Source organism: Ascaphus truei, chromosome 10 (genome assembly GCF_040206685.1).
Source record: "Ascaphus truei isolate aAscTru1 chromosome 10, aAscTru1.hap1, whole genome shotgun sequence".
NCBI lineage: Eukaryota > Metazoa > Chordata > Amphibia > Anura > Ascaphidae > Ascaphus > Ascaphus truei.
The window spans coordinates 31,115,028-31,135,684 of NC_134492.1; the positions used below are offsets into that span (position 1 = coordinate 31,115,028).

At 41.4% G+C, this 20,657-nt stretch overlaps 1 protein-coding gene and 1 long non-coding RNA gene across 3 annotated transcripts in view; one reads left to right on the top strand and one right to left on the bottom strand.

Moving 5' to 3' along the window:
• Positions 1-2,108: 2,108 nt before the first annotated feature.
• On the bottom strand, positions 2,109-7,945 carry LOC142503376 (uncharacterized). The gene is made up of 3 exons (XR_012803988.1): positions 7,806-7,945; positions 6,159-6,335; positions 2,109-2,271 (listed from the first exon to the last, which is right to left on the bottom strand). It is a non-coding gene; the product is annotated as an uncharacterized LOC142503376 (long non-coding RNA).
• Positions 7,946-9,402: 1,457 nt separating this feature from the next.
• Positions 9,403-20,657, top strand: part of SLC44A3 (solute carrier family 44 member 3) — a 47,181-nt gene continuing 35,926 nt past the window's right edge. The window contains exons 1-3 of one of the 2 annotated variants that reach the window (XM_075616454.1): positions 9,403-9,942; positions 11,728-11,829; positions 19,723-19,865. In XM_075616454.1, the coding sequence (XP_075472569.1) occupies positions 9,916-9,942; positions 11,728-11,829; positions 19,723-19,865 (272 nt within the window). In that variant the 5' untranslated portion in view covers positions 9,403-9,915. The remainder of the gene's footprint in view (positions 9,943-11,727; positions 11,830-19,722; positions 19,866-20,657) is intronic. The other variant, XM_075616453.1, reaches the window with a different exon arrangement.

A 20,657-nucleotide genomic window follows, 5' to 3' on the forward strand; every position in this document is an offset into this window, starting at 1 on the left:
TGCATGTATTTAGCTTTGGGTATACCCGTTAAACCCAGGCAAACTAACGGACGCTACCTATTTAGATAACATCACATTAGTAGCCAAGATTTAATAAACTTCTGAGGATCTAGTCTTTTGCTCTAAGGTTTGACTGCTCATTTAACCCTTTGCTAGCAGAGCGGCCGGCAACGCATTGCATAGTAAAAACCTGCCAACAAAGGGGTTTAATCACAAATTGTTACGATGCTCATCTCAGACCAGGAAATCGACCCGCAGGGTTGAGTCAGGAGGAAGAGAGTGTCCACAGGTGGCGGGGCTGAGTCCTAATAAGGGTACAAGTCGGGATCACAAGCCAAGGTCGGGGCAAGGTGCAGCGGTGTAGTCGGGTGTCACGATTCCAAGATCAGGGCAGGAGACAGGCAAGCAGAATCCAGGTTCAGGGCAGAGTAGGACACCAGCCACGTTCCAGGAGCACAAGGGATCAGACACCTTGCTCAGGCACTGGTGGAATGGAAATGGTCTAGACCAGGTATAGCCAATCTCATCCTCCATCTTGGAATGGGGCGAGTGAAGCTACTTCCTGGCTTTGGAGTTGTGGGTGAACGGAAGCTACTTCCTGGTTTCAGCCATCTTGGTACAAATCACAGCTATCTTGGTTGAGGCAAAGAAGAACCTCAGGGATGTGCTAGAGCTGAAGGGGGACTGCCCGACGACGGACCCTGACAGAAATATGCTGTCACCAAGTCCTATGGTGTAAACCTTAATAAAATAAAAACTAAACACACAAGTGTCAAGATAAATGCAACTTGGGATAACCCAACTCTATGGGAACAAGAGCAACAAACAGGAATAGTGGGGGGTGCTGCAAGCAGAAAAAAACCTAGTCAGGGTAACTGCATGTAGAACAGGAGGGAAGCTGAGCGCACCAAAAGAAATGCAATAATTTATAAAAAAGTTCATTTTATTGACTGGTTACAGTCACAAACCATCCGATGTTTCGGTGTACATCCCTGAAGAAGGTGTTTGTACACCGAAACATCGGATGGTTTGTTACTGTAATCAGTCAATAAAATTAACTTTTTATAAATTATTGCATTTCTTTTGGTGTGCTCAGCTTCCCTTCTGTTCAACCTTAATAAAATGACATCATAAAAGATTGATTTTTCATTCCGAGGGCAGATATTTGGGTCTGAAAGGTGTAATGCAGAAGTCATATGTGATGTTAATTCTACCGTTCTGGTGCCATCTGGTCCTATATTTTGTCATAGTGAGAAGCTTTCCTCCTTCTGATCCCACAGGCAAAATTATAAATTAGATTAATAAACTGTTAAAGCCCCAGTCTCACATAGGTGATGACTAATGCAAATCTGATGCATTCTAGCCAGACGCAATGGGAAAATGCTTGAACTCTCAACACAGACTGTTTGCGGGGTTTTTTTTTTTTTTTTTAACTTTCTTACACAAGTTGTATTCAGTTTAGGCATCTGTGCATGTAAATTTGACACACATTTTGTGTTTTTCATGTCAAATTTTATAGCGCTGTGCAGGAAGCAAGTAATTTATTTTCACGTGTTGTCAACTATTGATTATGCTTTTTACCAAAGGGTCATTTTTTTGGTTTCTTGGAGCTTATGCTGAAGCTGCAATAAAATGGACACAGTGCCATGTAACATTTGTTTAATTAATACATTTTGCTGCAGGACCTATATTCAGTGTTGAGAGGGGGACGGGAGGGCTATATTTGAACTACACTTAGTTCAAGGGCTATAACGGGAAGTGAGGGAGGGGGTGTGGGGAGCCCAGCTATGCGTTCTGCGTCTCTCTCAGATCTGGCTCACACATGGCATACTCAAGAAACCTGTGTAGTTTGCATTTTGAAAGAAAATAAACTGCGGGAACCAAAAACAAAGATACACTTATTTAAATCTAAACTACAAAAAGAAAAATCTGCTCTAAATAAAGAAATGTGATGGAAAGTGCATGATCTACTCCAACTTCGTACCCCCCCACCCCCATTCTTAATAATGTGGCAGAACCTATAAATGGCAGTACCTACAAAAAAAGGCACAGTAAAAAAGATCACAAAATGTATCATGTGTACTGGTTTCATGCACCTAGCAAAGGGATTACCCCGAAACATTGTGCTGTTTATTTCTTTGTCTGTTATTGGCTGCTTTATAATAAATCAGTGATTTCAATGCGTGTGGAGAACATTTTTTGCATATCTATGTGGATCTTGGAGCAGTGAGTCCTACTCAATCTTCTGACCAGCACCGTATACCCAAGGACCTAAATAAACAAAAAGGGTGAGTGCAATTAATAATAATAATAATAATATGTTCTTGTATAGCGCTGCTAGTTTTACAGAGACATTTTGCAGACACAGGTCCCTGCATTACAACTTTGCCACTGTGAGACATTAACTTTTAACATCTGTGATTTATTTGTACACTTTTATCCTCCAGTACCTTGGTACTCTCCTCCTGCATCTCACTATGCCCTCCCTATTTCTTTTTCTGTTTACTGTTTCCTCACTCTTTTGTGAGCATTTTTGTTCTCTACAACATCTCCACTCCCCACTGCACCATTATTTATACACCTCTCTCCCAACAACTTCTTTACCCCTCAATAAAAAACACCCACACAAATCCTCTATTCACACCCTCTATCTACTCCTTCCTGCTGCTGGGGATCTTCCCTAAGCCTGAAGCCAGACATACACACCTGATCTCACTCGTGCCTCCCTTACACCTCTTCCCTTGTAAATGGTGTTAACACTGACCTTCCTTAAATTTTACCCCACAAATAGAGCATCCCAATAGCCTGCACTCATAGCTACTGTCCCACACTCAGTCACTCCTACCACCCATTGTGACCAAGCACTGCCATCTACAGCACTTACTCCCTCACCTGCTGTCTCTGTAAGTTTCCCATTAAACCTCTTAGATTGTAAGCTCTTCGGGGCAGGGATTTCCTTTCCTATTGTCTGATTTTGCTGCACTTATTGTATAATTATAATTCCCTGTACTGTATTCTTTGTGAAGCGCTGAGTACACTTTTGGCGCTATATAAATAAAGACATACAATACATGCCTGAGGCACAGGGAGATAAAATGGCTTTCCCAAGGTCACAAGGAGCCGACACCGGGAACTGAACCAGGTTCCCCTGCTTTAAACTCAGTTAGTGTCTTTACTCAATGAACCACTCCTTCTCCCAATTGCACCATTATTGCTTTTGAACTACTGTATGTTTACTGGTGTAGAGAGAGATTTCAGTAGTGTTGCAATGTTCACAGCATCATCATATGTATCGGAGACCGGAAACAAATGCTTGATATCGACATTTCTCCAAATCAGGACATTGCAGGCGAATAGTACAGTGAGGTGTTTAATCAGGACAAAAAAGGATGCCCGTTTGTACAAGTACACCCATCTAAAAAGGTCTTGTGCCCATATTTTTACTAAGTGGTGCTTTGCAATAAGTCACCTTTCAGCACCAGAAGACGCCGCGAAGGTCGTTGACTTCTAGAACACAGTGCCTGGCGATGTCAATGAAGGAGTTGGCAAATAGTCACATCTGCAGTTGTGCACGCATCCATTGATTTATTTTAGATGCACCTGCACTGAGCAAAGTTAACCCGATGTTCATTCTCGATCTCTTCCCAGATCTCAGGCAGCATTGTTTTCTTGTATTGTGTGATCTTTGTCAGCCTGCCAGCAACAGCATACAATAACAAGCACTAGTTTGTTATTTAATAATGAATATGTGTTTGTTAAATTACAACCCAGGAGCTTGGAAAACCAACAGGGGGAACTTGTGTGAAGCTGCAAAGACTGGTAACAGACGCAGAAATCATTGGCTTACACTTTGGAAATCTAGCTAATATTTTACATGAATAGAGTTGAGCAAATATGTATAATTGTGCAAAGTTAAATCTTAAGAATGCAAGACTGCCGGGGATTCACTTTTACAAAGATGTCAGCCTCCAACATTGAGACTCTATTGAAGTCTATGGGATCACTGATGCTAAAAAAAACAAAATTGGTGAGACTGACTGCAAATCAGTGAGAGTTGACATGTCTCATTGATGATTCCTTCTGATTACTGTGCCTGCAACACCTCTTCCAACTTTCTCCTGATCAAATTGAAATTCAGAAAGCAAGTCTCTGTTTTGACAGTGAAGAGTTTAGGACTATTTGTCATAATCAATAGACTCTGGGTTAGTGAAATGTTATAGATTTTTTGGGCCCGTGTCCTGCGCACTCCGGGCCTATATTTACTAAGCAGCACTACAATGGGCCGTTAGGTGTATTGTAGCTTACCACCGCTTAGTACATAAAGGTCCTTAGTGTACAACCTCATGAATACTGTCTATGGGACTCCGTATATGCGTGACCATCCTTTGTTAAAATCATTATTTTTATATAATGCCAAAGAAGTAAAACAAATATATGTATTCACCGCGCTTCTCCGTATGAGGCGCCGCTTATAGTGCCGGTGACGTCCGGCTGCGGTCGCTGGAAAAATCTAATTGAGATGACTTCCAGCAATCGTGACCAAGCCATCGCTCCATTGTGTCGCGCTTACATTAAGCGCACGCGACGGCGGCAATGCATTTGTTTTGACGTGACGTCGCGTCGCTGTCGCCAGCACTATAAGAGCAGCCTTAGGCTAAGTCCCCGCTCCCTCAGTCAGCGCGCCCGCACTGCAGACAGGCGGGGCGCTGACAGACACAGACCGCGATATGCGGTCTGTAGGGAGCCGGAGCGGGGTGGGAGGGAGGGGGGCAGGATCTGATCGTGGTGCCGTCCACCCCCCCACACACATACACACACACACACACACATACACACATACAGGCATACCCCGCATTAACGTACGCAATGGGACCGGATCATGTATGTAAAGCGAAAATGTACTTAAAGTGAAGCACTGCCTTTTTCCCCACTTATCGATGCATGTACTGTACTGCAATCGTCGTATACGTGCATAACTGATGTAAATAACGCATTTGTAACAGGCTCTATAGCCTCCCCGCTTGCACACAGCTTCGGTACAGGCAGGGAGCCGGTATTGCTGTTCGGACGTGCTGACAGGCGCATGCGGGAGCTGCCGTTTGCCTATTGAGCGATATGTACTTACTCGCGAGTGTACTTAAAGTGAGTGTCCTTAACCCGGGGTATGCCTGTACCTACTCACACACTTTAACCCGAAACTCCTTCCCTGCTCCCTGCCCAAGGCGCCTCCCATCTAGCTTCTTCCCTCCCCTCCTCCCCATTGGCTGACTCGCGTACCATGTGACGCGTCAGCGCCGAAAATCACTAGATTCTTGCAGCATCGGCCGGCTGACGCGTCACAGTACGTAGTCAGCCCTGCCGGAAGGAGGTAGCGGGGGCAGGGACCATTTGGGCAAGGGTCTGGTGGTTCGCGGCCACGCGCCCCGCTGGCCGCAGCGGGTTCGCAGCCTAAGGAACATGCTGCATGTGAAAAGATTGGCCATACATATATGAAAAAACAGAAAGTGAATCCCTGCGCTTCTCTCATTGAGCTAACAATAAATGGGGAAATAAATATACATAGTGAAACCTAAGTCTGTAAGACAAAGGAGACTTTGTTACATCCTTTGATGACAAGCCTGGTAACCAATGTCAGGGTAAATCTCAGTAGCAGGTCCCTGTGCTAAATTCATACAAATGTTCTGTGTAATATACCCTGAAGGGGTTAATAAGCATAAGCTTATGTAGCTTAGTGCAGTTAAAAACTGGTATATATACCAGTGAAGATACTTACATGTATGCAATTAAAGTGAATTTACAGGGACCTTACTGGGCGATTATATACCTTACCTTACTGGGCGATTATATACCTTGAAAGGGAGGGGCTAACCTCCCACAAGCTGCTCAATAAGCAGCTACAGGTGGATTGGCTAAATACATTAATCACACCCTAATAGTGGTGCCCCCCAAAGAAGTACGCTGTGATTTACAATATAAAAAAACACAGATAATTTCAAACACAGGCATGAGAACAAATAAGAAGTGACCTGTATTCTTACTCCATGGTGAAAACTGCTAGTATCTCGGGAATCGGGTGGTCCCAGAGCTCGGGGTAACCGTGGATCGAATCTGAGGGATCACCGGTTCAGTTACTGTAAATATTACGACAAAATACCTACCCCCTTCAAAAATTTGCATCGCAGACTTCTGCTGTGAGACATCTTATATTATTGTACTTCTTTATAACGACACGAACCAACTTGAAGCATCTCTTGGGAATGGGATCCATATGTTCTTGGTCAGAGACTGTTGAAATGCTTTCTTGAAAACTTAAAGCAGCAGTCCACACTGATTGCCTTTTGAAATATACGAACATTATATGAGTTGAAATCATACAGGTTTCTGGAGGGATTGCTGCTTTAAGACTAGAAGAGAGAAAAGCATGGAAAGCAATAATGGAATATTAGCTTTAGAGCAGAGGTTCCCAAATCCAATCCTCAAGGACCACTAATAGTCCAGGTTTTAAGGATATCCTCTCATTAGCACACATGGCTCAAACATTTTGAACGAACCCCCTGTGCTCAAGCAGGGATATCCTTAAACCCTGAACTGTTAGTGGTCCTTGAGGACTGGGTAATAGGGAAACAGTAAGTGAACAAGGCTTCAGACGTGGGAGGGCGGAGGAGGCGGGCAGGGAAGAGACAGTCGCGATCAGCGTGTAACAGAATGGAATTGACCCAGTGGCAATAGCATTATGTGACGCAACCTCTTAACTATGAATGAAAACCAGTATTCTATAAATAAAAAACATAGACACATCCTATCCAAAACTGTTCAAGGCAATAAAGTTGTAGAACAAGATTGAGATAAATAAAACCCCTAAACAGTTTATGTGCTGAAGTGAGACGTGGATTGAATCATATTCTAGCTTTACATTACAAAGCCAGTATATCCAGCTTCACACTGATGAGATCCAAAAGGTCGAAACAACTGTCTGTGAGCAGGTTTACTGGCTTTGCACTTCTTTAACCCAGGCTGTGCTGAAAAGATGGGTAATAAAGGCATACGCTTGTAGGGGTCCATGTTAAAAATTAACTTGAAGCAAAAGGTGACACTGTGTGTTCAGATTTGCATGTCATTTCCCAGAATCCCTGGCTGCAATGGAAACATTGTATGCTGTGATAATGGTAAAAAGCAGGGTTGCAGATTTGTTTGAGACGTGAATGTGCGCACAAGTGGTATTTTTATTTACTGAAGAGAGACAGGAAATAACAATGATTACAGGTTGCATTCAATCCAAGTCTGCAGTGCTAATTCTTTAGTGAGGCGAAGCTGGCAACTGAAAGATTTGGGATACAAAGTACATAACGGTTTAAAGGCAGCAGAATGGTGCAGAGGTGGCGTCTGTTTATTAAGTCCCACATTAGCCAATTGATTTGGCAAATGCATTTCTTAACATCAAAGTGCCAAGGTGGCTTACATGTACCAGCAAACAATATGAGGAGTGGTTTTATGTATGATATACTGCTCGCACTTTTATCATGAACCTTTAGTTGTGAGATGGTTTATTGTACTCAGGTCTATAAATCTGTTTGAAATGTATTAAATCTGATTTAAAATGTCAAGTTTATTACATAGTTACATAGCAGGTGAAGTTGAAAAAAGACATGTTCATTGAGTTCAGCCTATCGGATGACGCAAATACCAAACTACATAATGCGGCAAGCATGCTAATGGTGTAGGCTAGTTTTATTCCATTGCAACCAGTACGTGTCGGAGGGGCTTGCTTGAAAAATTAGCAGGGTATTGCTTTAAAAATTACTTACTTGAAGCATCCAAGATGCTCAGTCCTGTCAAGTTTCCCGCATTGTGATGATAAGGGAAGAAGTAGAAGTTGAGAAACAAGGAAAGAATCCCACAAGATGCACTCACTGGGGGTAGAGCTCAAAATAAATAAATTTTATTAATGATAACAAGAAAAACATTCTAATTAAAACCTGATATATGAGCGCATGTTAGGCACAGCGGAGTGTGGAATGCTTAATGTAAGTCTATGCCTGGGTATGCACACTATATGAGTGATCCATCACAGTTACATAAGGTCATATATGGGGTAAATGCACCGTGCACAATGTTCATGACGTTTAGCCCTCCTATACCCACATGCAGCAGAGCAGAACGCCCATTTATGAGCAGACACTTGGTACTATCTGTACAGCAACACTGCAGTGCAATTAGGGATAGCAGTACATGAACATTGTGCATGTGCATTTACCCTATATATGACCTTATGTAACTGTGACTACTGTCGGAGCTATATATATATATATATATATAGACTACCAATTAGTCACCTTCTATACTATCATCATCACCACCAGCCACTGAGGGTTTGATCACTTCATTTACTTTTCTCATTAACCTTTCACTGACTGTGTGCTGGTGTTCATTTGCAAGCTGCTTTCTTGCAAGCTGTGTTCAGCTTTTACTGTACCATTAGTGGATTCTTGCTGCCCTGCTATTAGCTGTTTAGCTGTATTTAGCCTACACTATATGTTTGCTATCTATTTTCAGGGGTGTCTGATTTGACCAGGTATAGGGGAAGGGAGGCTTAGGGAAGTACCTCTCGGTCCTTTTGGACCAGGGGGAATGGGCCAGATGAAGAGGTAGTCCCTCGAAACGTCGCCCCCCTAGCATACTTTCCGTTCTCCGTTTTTTGTGTATATTCCTTGTGTTTCATGTTTTTTCCCCTTTTCCTTCCCCCCCCCCCCCCCACCCCCCACCCCTCACTTTGTGACATGCCCATTTATGATACTGGTTTCTGCAAACACATTTGATTTATTTCTGGTTCATTTTATTAAATGTTTATTCTGCATTACAACTGTTTTCATCATTTAGCTATTAGACAGTGAGTGCTGGTACTTACGTAGATTTGTTAGTACTATACAGGGGAATAAGGGTCCCCTTTTGTTCCGGGCACCCTGCAATTGCATATATTTAACACTATCAGAGTGCTGTCTATCGTCCCCTTTTATCATTATATTAGTATGTCATTGCTAACAAATCCATGTTAATATTAAAGAATATTGGGTTTTACGTAGAAATACCCAATCTGTTTCCCTTTTACAGCATCAATACATTAAAGAAACAAAACATGCTGTATACAGAACAGCTTACAAGTGCATAAAGTAAGATTTTTTTGCACCATGTTTAGGGAGATAGGGAATGAGCCTGCAGCACATTGCAAAGCTGGGGTTAAGCACAATCTTGTGTTCCCCCTACAGTGCGGAACTACCCCCCCCCCCCCCCGCGTAGTGGGAGGGGATCTGTCCAAGAGCCACAAGGTTTGAATTATTTACAATGCAGCGGGGTGGCCGGAGTCAGCTCGCGCCTCCCACGTGCTGCCCAGCTGCGCGCGCCAGGTCTCTCTCCTTGCTGTGCCGGGGTCGCGCGCCAGGCCAGAGAGAAGCTGTGGCGTCTCGCGGTAGCAAACAGGTCGGTGACAGGAGCGCTCACCGGCCGCTGTCACCTCGGGACCCGCCCTTAGTTATTATTTGGGGAATGTCGCTGACTTACCGCGCCATGACCTCGCAAACTACTCACTCACCTCTCTTATTTATCTAAAAGTCGCGGATATCTGTAACTCGCTGTAACTTCGGATATCGCCAACCGACCTTCCTGCGACACCAGGAACCCCTTTACCCCGCCACTCCGTGACGTCAGAGACCGGTCACTGCCCGGCCTGAGGCACTTTACCCTCACTCACCTGAGTAACTCGCCGCCCTTCCACTCTCCGGATCCCTCTATCGGAAACCGAATCTCCTTGCCGCCTTTTCTCCACCTGTGGTACCCTCTGCGCCCTCCCGCGGGGATGCCCCTCCCTCCGGGCCGTGTCCCGAGCAGCCGGTGATCGAGCGGCCGCCTCGGAGTCCCGGGATGTCCTGCTGCGGGGAGGAGTATCAGGTAACTGTCACGGTGCTGTCACCCCCCGGGGCTTGTGTTTATCTCTTGTCTGTAGGATGTTACACTCTCCCTGCCAGAGGGGACAGATGTGCTGCACTGCAGGTGGTTGCAGGCCCTGCTGACATGGTGTCAGTACGGAGGCCCCCCACCATATAAGGTTCCACACGTTGTTCTACAAGCCTCTGGTTGCCAGCAGAACATCAGCACCATATTATTAGTAATAGTATTATCGTTTAATGATACAGTGCCAACATATTCCCGGGGTTCAATGTGGTTACAGAGTTATATGAATGACATACAAATAAGGACAGCCCAGTGCAAACACCGTATTCACACTTAAGTACAATATTACAATTTGGTTGCAATTTACAGGGCTGCACAGCCAACTGTGTTCTTAGTCCATCAGTGATTCTGCAAAAGAAAAGGGAGAACAAATCAGCACCTGCATATATATCCGTTTTAGAGCCATTATAAACTATATATTTTAACAAAACTAATCAAATGCTTAGTGAAGTGAGTGAGCATGCAATCCACATTTAGATCAATGTAAGGATTAAATATGTATGTCGAATGCATGTACTGTATATAATCTCAGTATAGGTGTTGAAACTGGCAGGTTCTTAAATATGTACATTTTGAAGGAGGAACATGACTACTTTGATATGGATTTGCTAGACTTGCTAATGGATAGTTTGTTCAATAGAGGCAGTTTGAGGAGACTTGGTGGCAAGACAAACACCTCTGCCATAAACCTTTTTTTTTGCAGGGAGAGCAAAGTTTCAATTTGCTTGTGTTGGTTTCCTAATCCGGTAGCAAAGAGGGAGCCAGCACAGACAAACAATCTGCAAGCTTCAAATATTTCTCTCCTGGCAGTGCAAGCACTGGTGTGTCTGTGCTGGAAGGATTCCCAGTGTTTTGCAGTAAAATGCATTGTAAATGATATTGCTTCATTTACAATGAAAGACCTGCTACATAAGCGGTTGACTATAGAGATGACTAATTGCTAGGCTGCCTGCGACGTTGCGCAGCACCGTAGCAAGTACATGCAGTCCACGGGTTCCCATAGTGGGCGGGACTGCAACAGCGCTGCAGAGCGACGGAGCGGTGGCGATCGCTGGAAGTCAAAGTATTTTTATTTTTTCGGTGACCGCCCATAACATCAGTGGCATGTGAGTGGTTCAGCCAATGAGGGCGAACCGCTCACGGCCACACACCCCGGTCGCCCTCTCTTGTCTCCTGCACTATAAGTGGGAATCGCTATTACAACGGCGACGGCTGACATCACGGGGTCGCGTCGCCATTGCATGCACTATAAGCGCAGCCTTAAAGATTGATACCTTGAGACAATGGTTGAAGGGCCAGTCTCCCCAAATCCTTATCCCTTGGGGGTGCTGTGATGATAGCCCAACCATTTATAGGTCCCATTATATGTAAGTTGGTTCTTCGTTTAGTGTGCCCTGAAAGATGATGGATTCAGTCGCTGTTCTCTCCAACTCCTGGTAAATACTGGTGTTGGGATTAAGTAAATTCTTCTTTGAAAACCTATTCAGACACTTAAAAGCAGCAATACCAATGATTTTTAATTTCTTTTTGGAGGGGGGACCCGAAATATTTGTGTTTTTTTTTTTTGTTTTTTTTCTGGTTTTGACAAAAATGGCCACAGGGTCACCAATAGAAAATCGTCACATCGCGGCTTTCTATTGACTGCCGAAGCGAGCCCTAGAATTACAATTTTTATGTGGGAGTTTGATATTTCACTCATGTAGTATAAAACATTTCTTTCAGGTGTCTGAAATTTCCAGACAGAGACAATGGAGACCGTTGCTTTACAGGAAATGTACAGATATTCCATGGCTGGTTTTATTTTTCCTATTCTGGTCTGGTTTGGTAAGTAATATTTAATATTTTTAATACAAAGGTATTAGTTGTTCGGTTTCCAGCTTTAGGCACAAGGAAACTAAATACAAACCATTACTTTGTAACAGATGAAGACATAACGTATCTCTTTAAAAAAAATAACTGGCTTAAATCATTAGTGTTCCCATTATGTGTAGCTTTATTGTGACATATTGAATCAGACCGGTACGAAGACATACAGTTCATGGCATATTAACCTTCTAATCCCTTGTCCCGTTGACTTAAAGACGCAAAATAGGCAGAATAAATTCTTGTGAATAAGTGTTGAATTCCTTGTACTTGTGTTAAATTAAACAGACACATTCTATTTCTTTGCCTCTTGGAATACTGTGACTGGTTCTTGCTCAATCAAACATTTTTTTTAAATCATTATCTATACATCAGTATGTGTGTTGGGTTTGTGTCTGTTCATAAACACCATATTGACTGAAAACAAGAAAAAGAAAGCATGGAGCCTTAGACCGCGTTTATAGTGGGAGCGCATGGCGTTGGGCGCGCCTTTCACTCGAGAGATTTGTGCTTAGTGTTTGCGCGGCGGGGAGGCGTGGTTGATGCGTCACAAGCCTGGTTCACTCTCATTGGCTGAACCGCTCACGTGACGAGGCTGGCGCGCGAAAAAAAATATTATTTGTAGCTTGAAAAATCTGCCGCGCGGTCGCTCTGCATCGTGCCTGCGCTCGCGCGTACTATGGCCACCCTCATTGACTTCCACTGATTGTGTTTCCAAGTCGCGCGCCATCGCGGCTACTATAATTGCGGCCTTAGGCAAACTGCGGCATGACTGCAAGGTTCAGACACTTGCCCGCCCCCCATCCTCTGTTATTTATTAATTTTGACCGTTAAGTAATTTTTTTTTCTAAATTTCTATTCAGGTTTGCATCAATTCCCACCATTTCATATTCTATTTAGTTTAAAAAAAAAAATCTCTCTCTCTATCTCTTTCTCACCTCTCTCTTTCTCTCCTCTCTCTTTCTCTCCTTCTCTCTCATGTCCAGAGAGGTAATACCGGATGGGCACATACATCTTCAGTATTACGTCTAATTTTTGGATGTAGTGAAACGTTGGATGTAGTGCCTTGGTTTTGTTACCTCAATATATTGACATTTCAACTTGGCTGTGTGCTGTCTCTTCTTTCCGGATCAAGATCTGGTAATATCTGATATATATATATATATATATGTATATGTATGTATGTATATATATATGTGTAAATATATATATATATTTACACATATATATGTAAATACATCTGTATGCTCATTTGCATGTCCCAGGCAGGTCTGCAACCCCACCTTTCACCATTATCACCCAGCACACAGCACTTCCACTGCAGCAAGGGATTCTGGGAAATGACATGCAAATGAGCACATAGTGCCACTTTTTGCTTCAAAATCCATTTTTAACATGGTTATATATATATATATGTATAGGAGTTATGTGCTGTATTTAATACATTTATTTTCATTCACCTGAGTGCTGTCTCCCTTTTTGCTGCTATGCGGTAATGTATACTTTTATTATTTATATGGGACATGCACCTATTCATTATTGAATTTCTATTGGAGTGCCAGTGATTTTTTATCACATATATATATATATATATATATATATATATATATATATATACAGTGTTCGACAAACCTATACATTTGCTCGCCCCGGGCGAGTGGCTTTAACCCCCGGGCGAGTAAATATTGGCCCAAGCAGCACACGTTTGGTACTAGGTGGCGAGTAGATTTTTTGGTGCTTTGTCAACCACTATATATATATATATATATATATATATATATATATATATATATATATATTAATATAATATAAGAATTTGCCCCCTTGGATTGCTGCTTTTAAGCTATTTTAGCTTCTTTTGAAAATAGTCTAAAAATTCGGAGGGAAATATGGACAAACATATGATTTACTTTCCAAAACTTGTGTTTATTCACTTGTGTAAGAGCATTATGGCTTTTTAAAAATACATATATTTTAAATCCCAAATGAAGGTCCATAGTGGAAACAGGCTTTTCCTGTTTCTAACTGAGCTCTCTCTATATACTGGAGCTGGAATACTATAATTTTCCATTTGTAATCCCCCAAAAAAATCAAGCCCTCCATTATAGCACATTTTAAACAAACATTTCAAAAGTACTTATCATAAAACCGATGTTAACCTCCTGTGATGTCTTATGTGTTTTACTGCCAGGGCAGTGCATATATTTATTTTGCTAATTTAGTCTCTCATTTAGTATTTTTAATTGATCTAACTCAGGGGTGCGCAAACTGCCTGCACTCCCTCAGTACTCGTGTCCCCCCTTACCTGTGTGCCAGCGTCAAATGATGCCGTGGGGTCATGTGACGCGATGTACAATAATGCTGCGTTGCCATGGTGACTGGTGTCAAATGACGCCTTGGGGTCATGTGACGTCACATGACCCTGCAGCGTTATTTGACGTAGCGTCGCCCAAAGCCAGCTGAATCACGGTAAATGAGTTGGAGACCTCGCGCGGTCCCCGGCATTTAATTTAAATGCCTTGTGGAAGAGCACGGGGCCTCTGTAACCGCCGTTAATGAATTATTATTTATTACCCCTACTGCTTTACACGTCTATTTTGTGATTTACCCCTGTCGAACATGTCATCCAGATAGGGGTTTTCTGAAATTTTACGAAATACTTAAAGGGTTCCTCCAAACAAAAAAGGTTGGTAATCACTGCTGTATATAGTACCTTTCCTTTCTAAACAGATGTCCAACTTTTTTTTTTTTTAACAAATCTATTGTATCTGCCATCACAGTCTCCATAGATATGAATTCCACATTTTAACTGCCCTTACTGTAAAGAACCCTTTCCTTTGTTGCTGGTGAAATCTCCTTTCCTCCAACCTTAGCGGATGGCCCGAGTCCTTTTGTATTGCCTTTGGGATGAATAGTTCTTTTGAAAGCTCCTTGTACTGTCCCCAAATATATTTGTATATAGTTATCATATCTCCTCTTGGACGCCTCTTTTCTAATGTAAATAAATCTAATTTAGCTAGCCTCTCCTCATAAGTTAGATTGTCCATCCCCTTTATTAATTTGGTGGCTCTTCTCTGCACTCTCTCTAGTTCTATGTCTTTTCTAAGGAGAGGTGCCCAAAATAGTACTCAATATTCAAGGTGTGGCCTTACTAATGCTTTATGAAGGGGCATAATTATGTTTCTTTCCTTCCATCCATTGCCTGTTTAATGCAAGATAAGATCTTGTTTGCCTTTGCAGCTACTGCATGACTTTGGGCACTATTGCTAAGCCTGCTGTCTACAAGCACTCCTAAATCTTTCCCCATCAAGGATTCCCCCAATTTATTGAGGCAAATATAAGTAAATATAAAACATCTTATTGATAAAAACAGATGCACCCCAAATTAATGGGGCAGGACAAACAAGGATATTCAACACCATTCCCAAATGAAATTGTTAATCAATATGCTATTCTCTCACCCCCTCCATACATATATATTCAACATCCACTACAATAATACATAGGACACGTTATCCCGGGGTACCTTCCAGGGAAGCCATAAATAAGAAACACAGACCATCAGATGCTTGGCGTGTCGCACCATTCCACAACCTTCCATCAAGGGACAACTCAAACTCGTCAACCACGGACAAACAGGCCCAGAGGGGGAAAGGGACAATTCGACAACCTATATCCCTAAATTAAGTGTACAAGACTTAGAGACACGTCCCCCTAGGAACTTTGAATATAGTACATAGAGACCGGTCTTTATAGCCCAGTCAAATCATAAGTCCATGAGGATGTATTGTCCCCAACTCATGTATCCAAAATGCTTCTTTTCTTTTTAAGATACTTACTCTATTTCCCCCTCGTCTAGGTTTAGGAATATAATCAATAATCTATTTATGTAGTTGACTAATATTGTGCCCAGCCAGTAAGAAATATGCGGGAACTGGCTGGTCATACATTTTGCACCTAACGGTCAATTTGTGTTGGCTCACTCGCTCTTTTAATTTGTGTGTGGTCTCGTCCACATATGCCTTACCGCATGGGCATTTAATGAGGTACACCACATGGTCCGTGTTGAATAATGTTTAATCACGTACTTATGGCCAGTTTGTGGATGGGTGAAAGTGGAACCTTTTTTGGATGTTTCCACACTGAGCACAAGATAAACATGAGTAGGTGCCTTTGGTGTGTGTACCTAGAAATCTGTTTGCCGATGTTTTGTTAGAGACTATATCTGCTTGGACTACCAAATCCCTTATAGTCTGTGCTCTTCAAAATGACATTATGGGTGGAGCCGTCAATACTCTCTTCAACCTATCGTCCGTTTCTATAAGGTGCCAATGCTTTCTTATAAGACGACGTATGTCAGAACTTGCTCTGTTGAAACTTCTCACAAACAGAATTCTTTCTTTAATTGTATCGGTGGTCCGAGGTTGAAGGAGTAGTTCCTTATCTATTATGGACACAGCCTTCTTTTCTTCCTCCAATTGGGCGGCTGGATAACTCCTGGTTGTAAACTTTTCCACCATTTGGTTTAGTTGTCCCTCCACATTCGTTGGTTCACTTACGATCTGTTTAACCCGGTATAGTTGACTCCTTGGTAGGGACGTATGCTAAACGGAGGATGAAAACTTTCATGTCAAAGAAGAGTATTCCGATCAGTACTCTTACAGTGTAGATCTGTCTGTAGTTTCTCATCCTGCAGCTTAACCATTGGATCAAAAAAACATACTTCCTTTGGGTCGTAGTGTGAAAGATATTGTATCCACCGCTCCATTAAGCTGATTTAAGAACTTCATAAGTGATTCCACATTACCTGGCCATATTAAGAAAATGTCATCTATATACCTGAGCTAGGTAATAGTACTCTCTCTAGATAGAGGGTTAGAATGTACATGTCTGGCTTCAAAGAAATTCATAACAATTTTGGCATACGAAGGCGCCACATTAGACCCCATGGCGGTCCCCCTTATTTCATTGTAAAATTGATCCTCAAAGAGAAAATTAGTTCTAAACAGTACCACTTTGAGGAGATTCAACAGAAGACTCTGTTCCTCACCAGTGAATGTCCCAGAATTTTCCAGAAAATGGTCGACATTGCCTAATTGGATCAAATCTCCTAAAATGTTGGAGAAATTGCGTTGTGTTCTTGATATACGAAGGACCCTCGGTCACCAGAGGCCGTAACATCTTGTCCAAAAAGTAGCAATCGGTTCATAAATTGAACTTGTCCCCGCCACTATCGGTCGTCCTGGGGGATCCTGTAATCTCTTATGGATCTTCGGTAATATGTAGAAGACCGGTATAATTGAGTCTTCCACAGTAAGGTATAACCGCAGTTGTTTCGTAATCAGGCCCTTCTGTTCAGCCCTCGCCAGAATAGCTTGAATCGTAAGCCCTATCCGTACAGTGGGATCTTGTGCCAAGGGGAGATACTTCTCTTGATTAAATAGTTGTCAAAATCTCAGATCTATATTTGGATTTATCCATAACCACGATGGCTCCTCTTTTATCTGCCGGCTTGCTAATTATAGTTGAGTTGTTACCCAAATCTTTTAGGGCCCGTCTCTCTAGAAGAGAGATGTTATTACGTCGGCCAGTATGTCGTCGTCTTTTTTTTTTTTTTTTTTTTTCATTTTGATATTCCCGCCTGTGTAAGTTGAATGTATGATTCCACTGCATGGTTAGTAGATGGGGGATTCTGCGCTCTCTTTTTCTTCAGATCCTTAGACTGTTAAGATTGTCCGCTGTTGTTGTCGAAATCAGAGAAAAACTTTCAGCAGCCAACCCAGTGGAGGAGGCAGGTATATACAGTTGGCTTCGTTCGATGTTTTGGCCATCCTGATCAAAGAATACCTACCATATCAGGTTCCTGCAAAACCTTGCAATATCTACATCCAATTCAAAAACATCCACGCTGTTAGTTGGTGTGAATGATAGTCCTTTTTGCAGAACCTCAATTTCACTCTCAGTGAGGGTGTATTCCGAGATTTTAACTATGGACGATATCCTTGCTGAAACGAGCGTGTCGTCATTTGATGATGTTGACGTCATCGTTGACGTCTGCCGCCTCCTCCTCTGGTGGTGTTTCCCTTCTCGTGGCTTCCGTTTTCCTCCTTGAGACGATGCCGTCTCTTAAAAAAGTCAGATAACTGGGGTTGATCTCATCTCATGTAGAACGATTTCCGATAGGGACGCTGTCCTTGGTAGCTTTCTGAGCGTTTGTATACCCAGCAATAAACATGATTATTATCATAATCATAAGCGTCCCTTTGAAATTTTCAAATGTTTCCTTGTCTCAATTTTTTTTCTATACTCTTCAATGGACTTACCAGTTTCTCCTTCATACTAACAACCTCGACAGGTGTGAATTTGGCTTGAACCTTTTTCTCAATTTCAAGAATTTTCTCTTTCACCACAATCTGCATCTGCATCATGATGGACTGCACTGTGCAGTAGATGTTAAGTTTGTTTTATAGAGTCCAATTCATTACACCAACCCTGTGGTCTAGCAGCTAGAGAATTGCACTAGCATATGAAGGATATGGGGTTCAATTCCTGAATGGTATGGAATAATTTATAAATTATTATTTTATATAATGTGTATGTATCTGTGTGTGTCCTTTAGCAATAAAGCATTGAATGTTATTTAAAAAACAAACCTTGGAGATGTTTTTAAATCTGGAGCCGCATTATAACGGATCCACGTAGTAGCGGATCACGCTATAACGGGGTTGAGCTAATGATGATTTTGTAATTATTATACAAACAATGAACAAGGCAAAAACAACAACTTCTAGTTTTAAGGATTGACAAACAGTCTTATCACCACAAGATATTAGATAAAGATTGTAAAAAGCAACCAAAACCTTTGTTTACCATGGATACATTAAAATAATTATTTACAAATGCTTATTGGCTCAACAAAAAGTTTTTTTTTTCTCCACCCACATTTTTATCGTGAAGAACGTAAAAAGACAATCAATCATACATTTTTTTTATTTCATAGCTAAGCACACCAAAAAACAAACAGATGCTGTTTTTCTGTGGACATTCATTAAAATATGGGGCAATTATTTGGATGTGTTTTTTTTAATTATTGCCTTGACATTTGTTGATATTGTACACTCACAGAATCCCAGCAAGCCCAAAACATACCACAATATATATATATATATATATATATATATATATATATATATATATATATATATATATATATATATATATATAATCAAAAGGAGTGCTACTGGGTGTGGCCAAATGTATACAACAATAGACAAGCCCAATACTACATCCAATATGACAAAAATATACAGTGAAATACTTATATATTCTCATGAAAAAGGGTCATTTAGTAAAACCATTTGGCCAAAGCGTTGTAAACCTGCAAGCCGCATCAAGGCATGACCTACCTAACACTACAGGTCCTAACACTACCTGATTAAAATTCTCATTGACAATGAGAATTGTTAGCACCTGCTAATGGTCATGCCTTGATGCGGCTTGCAGACTTATAACGCTTTGGTCAAAGAGTTTAACTAAATGACCATTTTTCATGAGAATATATAGGTATTTCACTGTATATTTTTGTCATATTGGATGTAGCATTGGGCTTTTCTGTCGTCTTGTATTGATATTGTACACTGCCAGAGTTCTATAATATGGTAAGCAAACTATTTTGGCATCTGTAACTTGTAGAGTGGGAGTATACTATGGTAGTGTCTCAATGCCTTTCTATCTATACATGTAAGCTATATTTTTATATAAGGGTTGTCATGTGTAAGCACAGCCACAGAATGGCATTCAGAAATGCAGCGTATACATTTTTATAACTATTTTAAAAATGTGTTCTTTCCACAGATGTTCATAACTGGCTATGCTTTGACGGCCGGAGCTGCAGAGAGACTAGTTTTTGGTTACGATAGCTACGGAAATGTGTGTGGGAGAAGAAACTCTCCTGTTCCAAATGCGCCTTTTTCTGGACAAGACATGACTAGCAGAAAGTATGTGCTTTACAGGCATATTTCATTTTCCAATGTCACATGAAAGTTATGTTTTGAGAGAGGAAGCTTGTAGCAAACTACTATTCCGAACTATTGTCCCGCTTCAATATGCTCGTAGCAATTTCTTGTCAACCCCATTTTCAAACACATAACTTTTGACTTGTTAATGCGATGAAAATACATTTTTAGTTACAATATGGACTGTTATTGCTAATAAAAAGTATGTGCAGTAGTTTTTGGAAACATTTCCTCTCCAGGAATATTGGCTGAACAGTTTCTGAGGAGTCTGCAATTACCATATACAGGTATTTCTAGACATTTACTTATAGAAAAACATGAACATAATAATTTGATGATGCAGTTGAGTATTCTGCGTTTGCCAGCTTCCCTAAATCAAAACATCAAACGTTTGTCAATACAGTGACCACAGTACTTACATTTTTTTGTACATTGAGTCACAAAGGCACATACATGGTTTTTATGAGATAATTCTTATAAATAAAGGGCCATATTTGCTAAGCAGTCTTCTGCGTTGAGGCACTTTTCTGCGCTGGATGACACTGTACAACTAATAGGTCTTTTCAAGCAGATTTCTGCTAAGAAAATATAGGCTAAAATCTCATGATGCAACGGTGTTGATCAATCTTGCATATGTGTATTTGCATAAATAAGCAGACGTGTGCATTAGGTCATAAAAAGCACAGAGCTCTAATTTTTCCTAATGAACCTAGGAGAAGAAGTACTCCTAGTTAATAAATAGATAAGATGAAAGATAAAAGTAGCCACTTTACC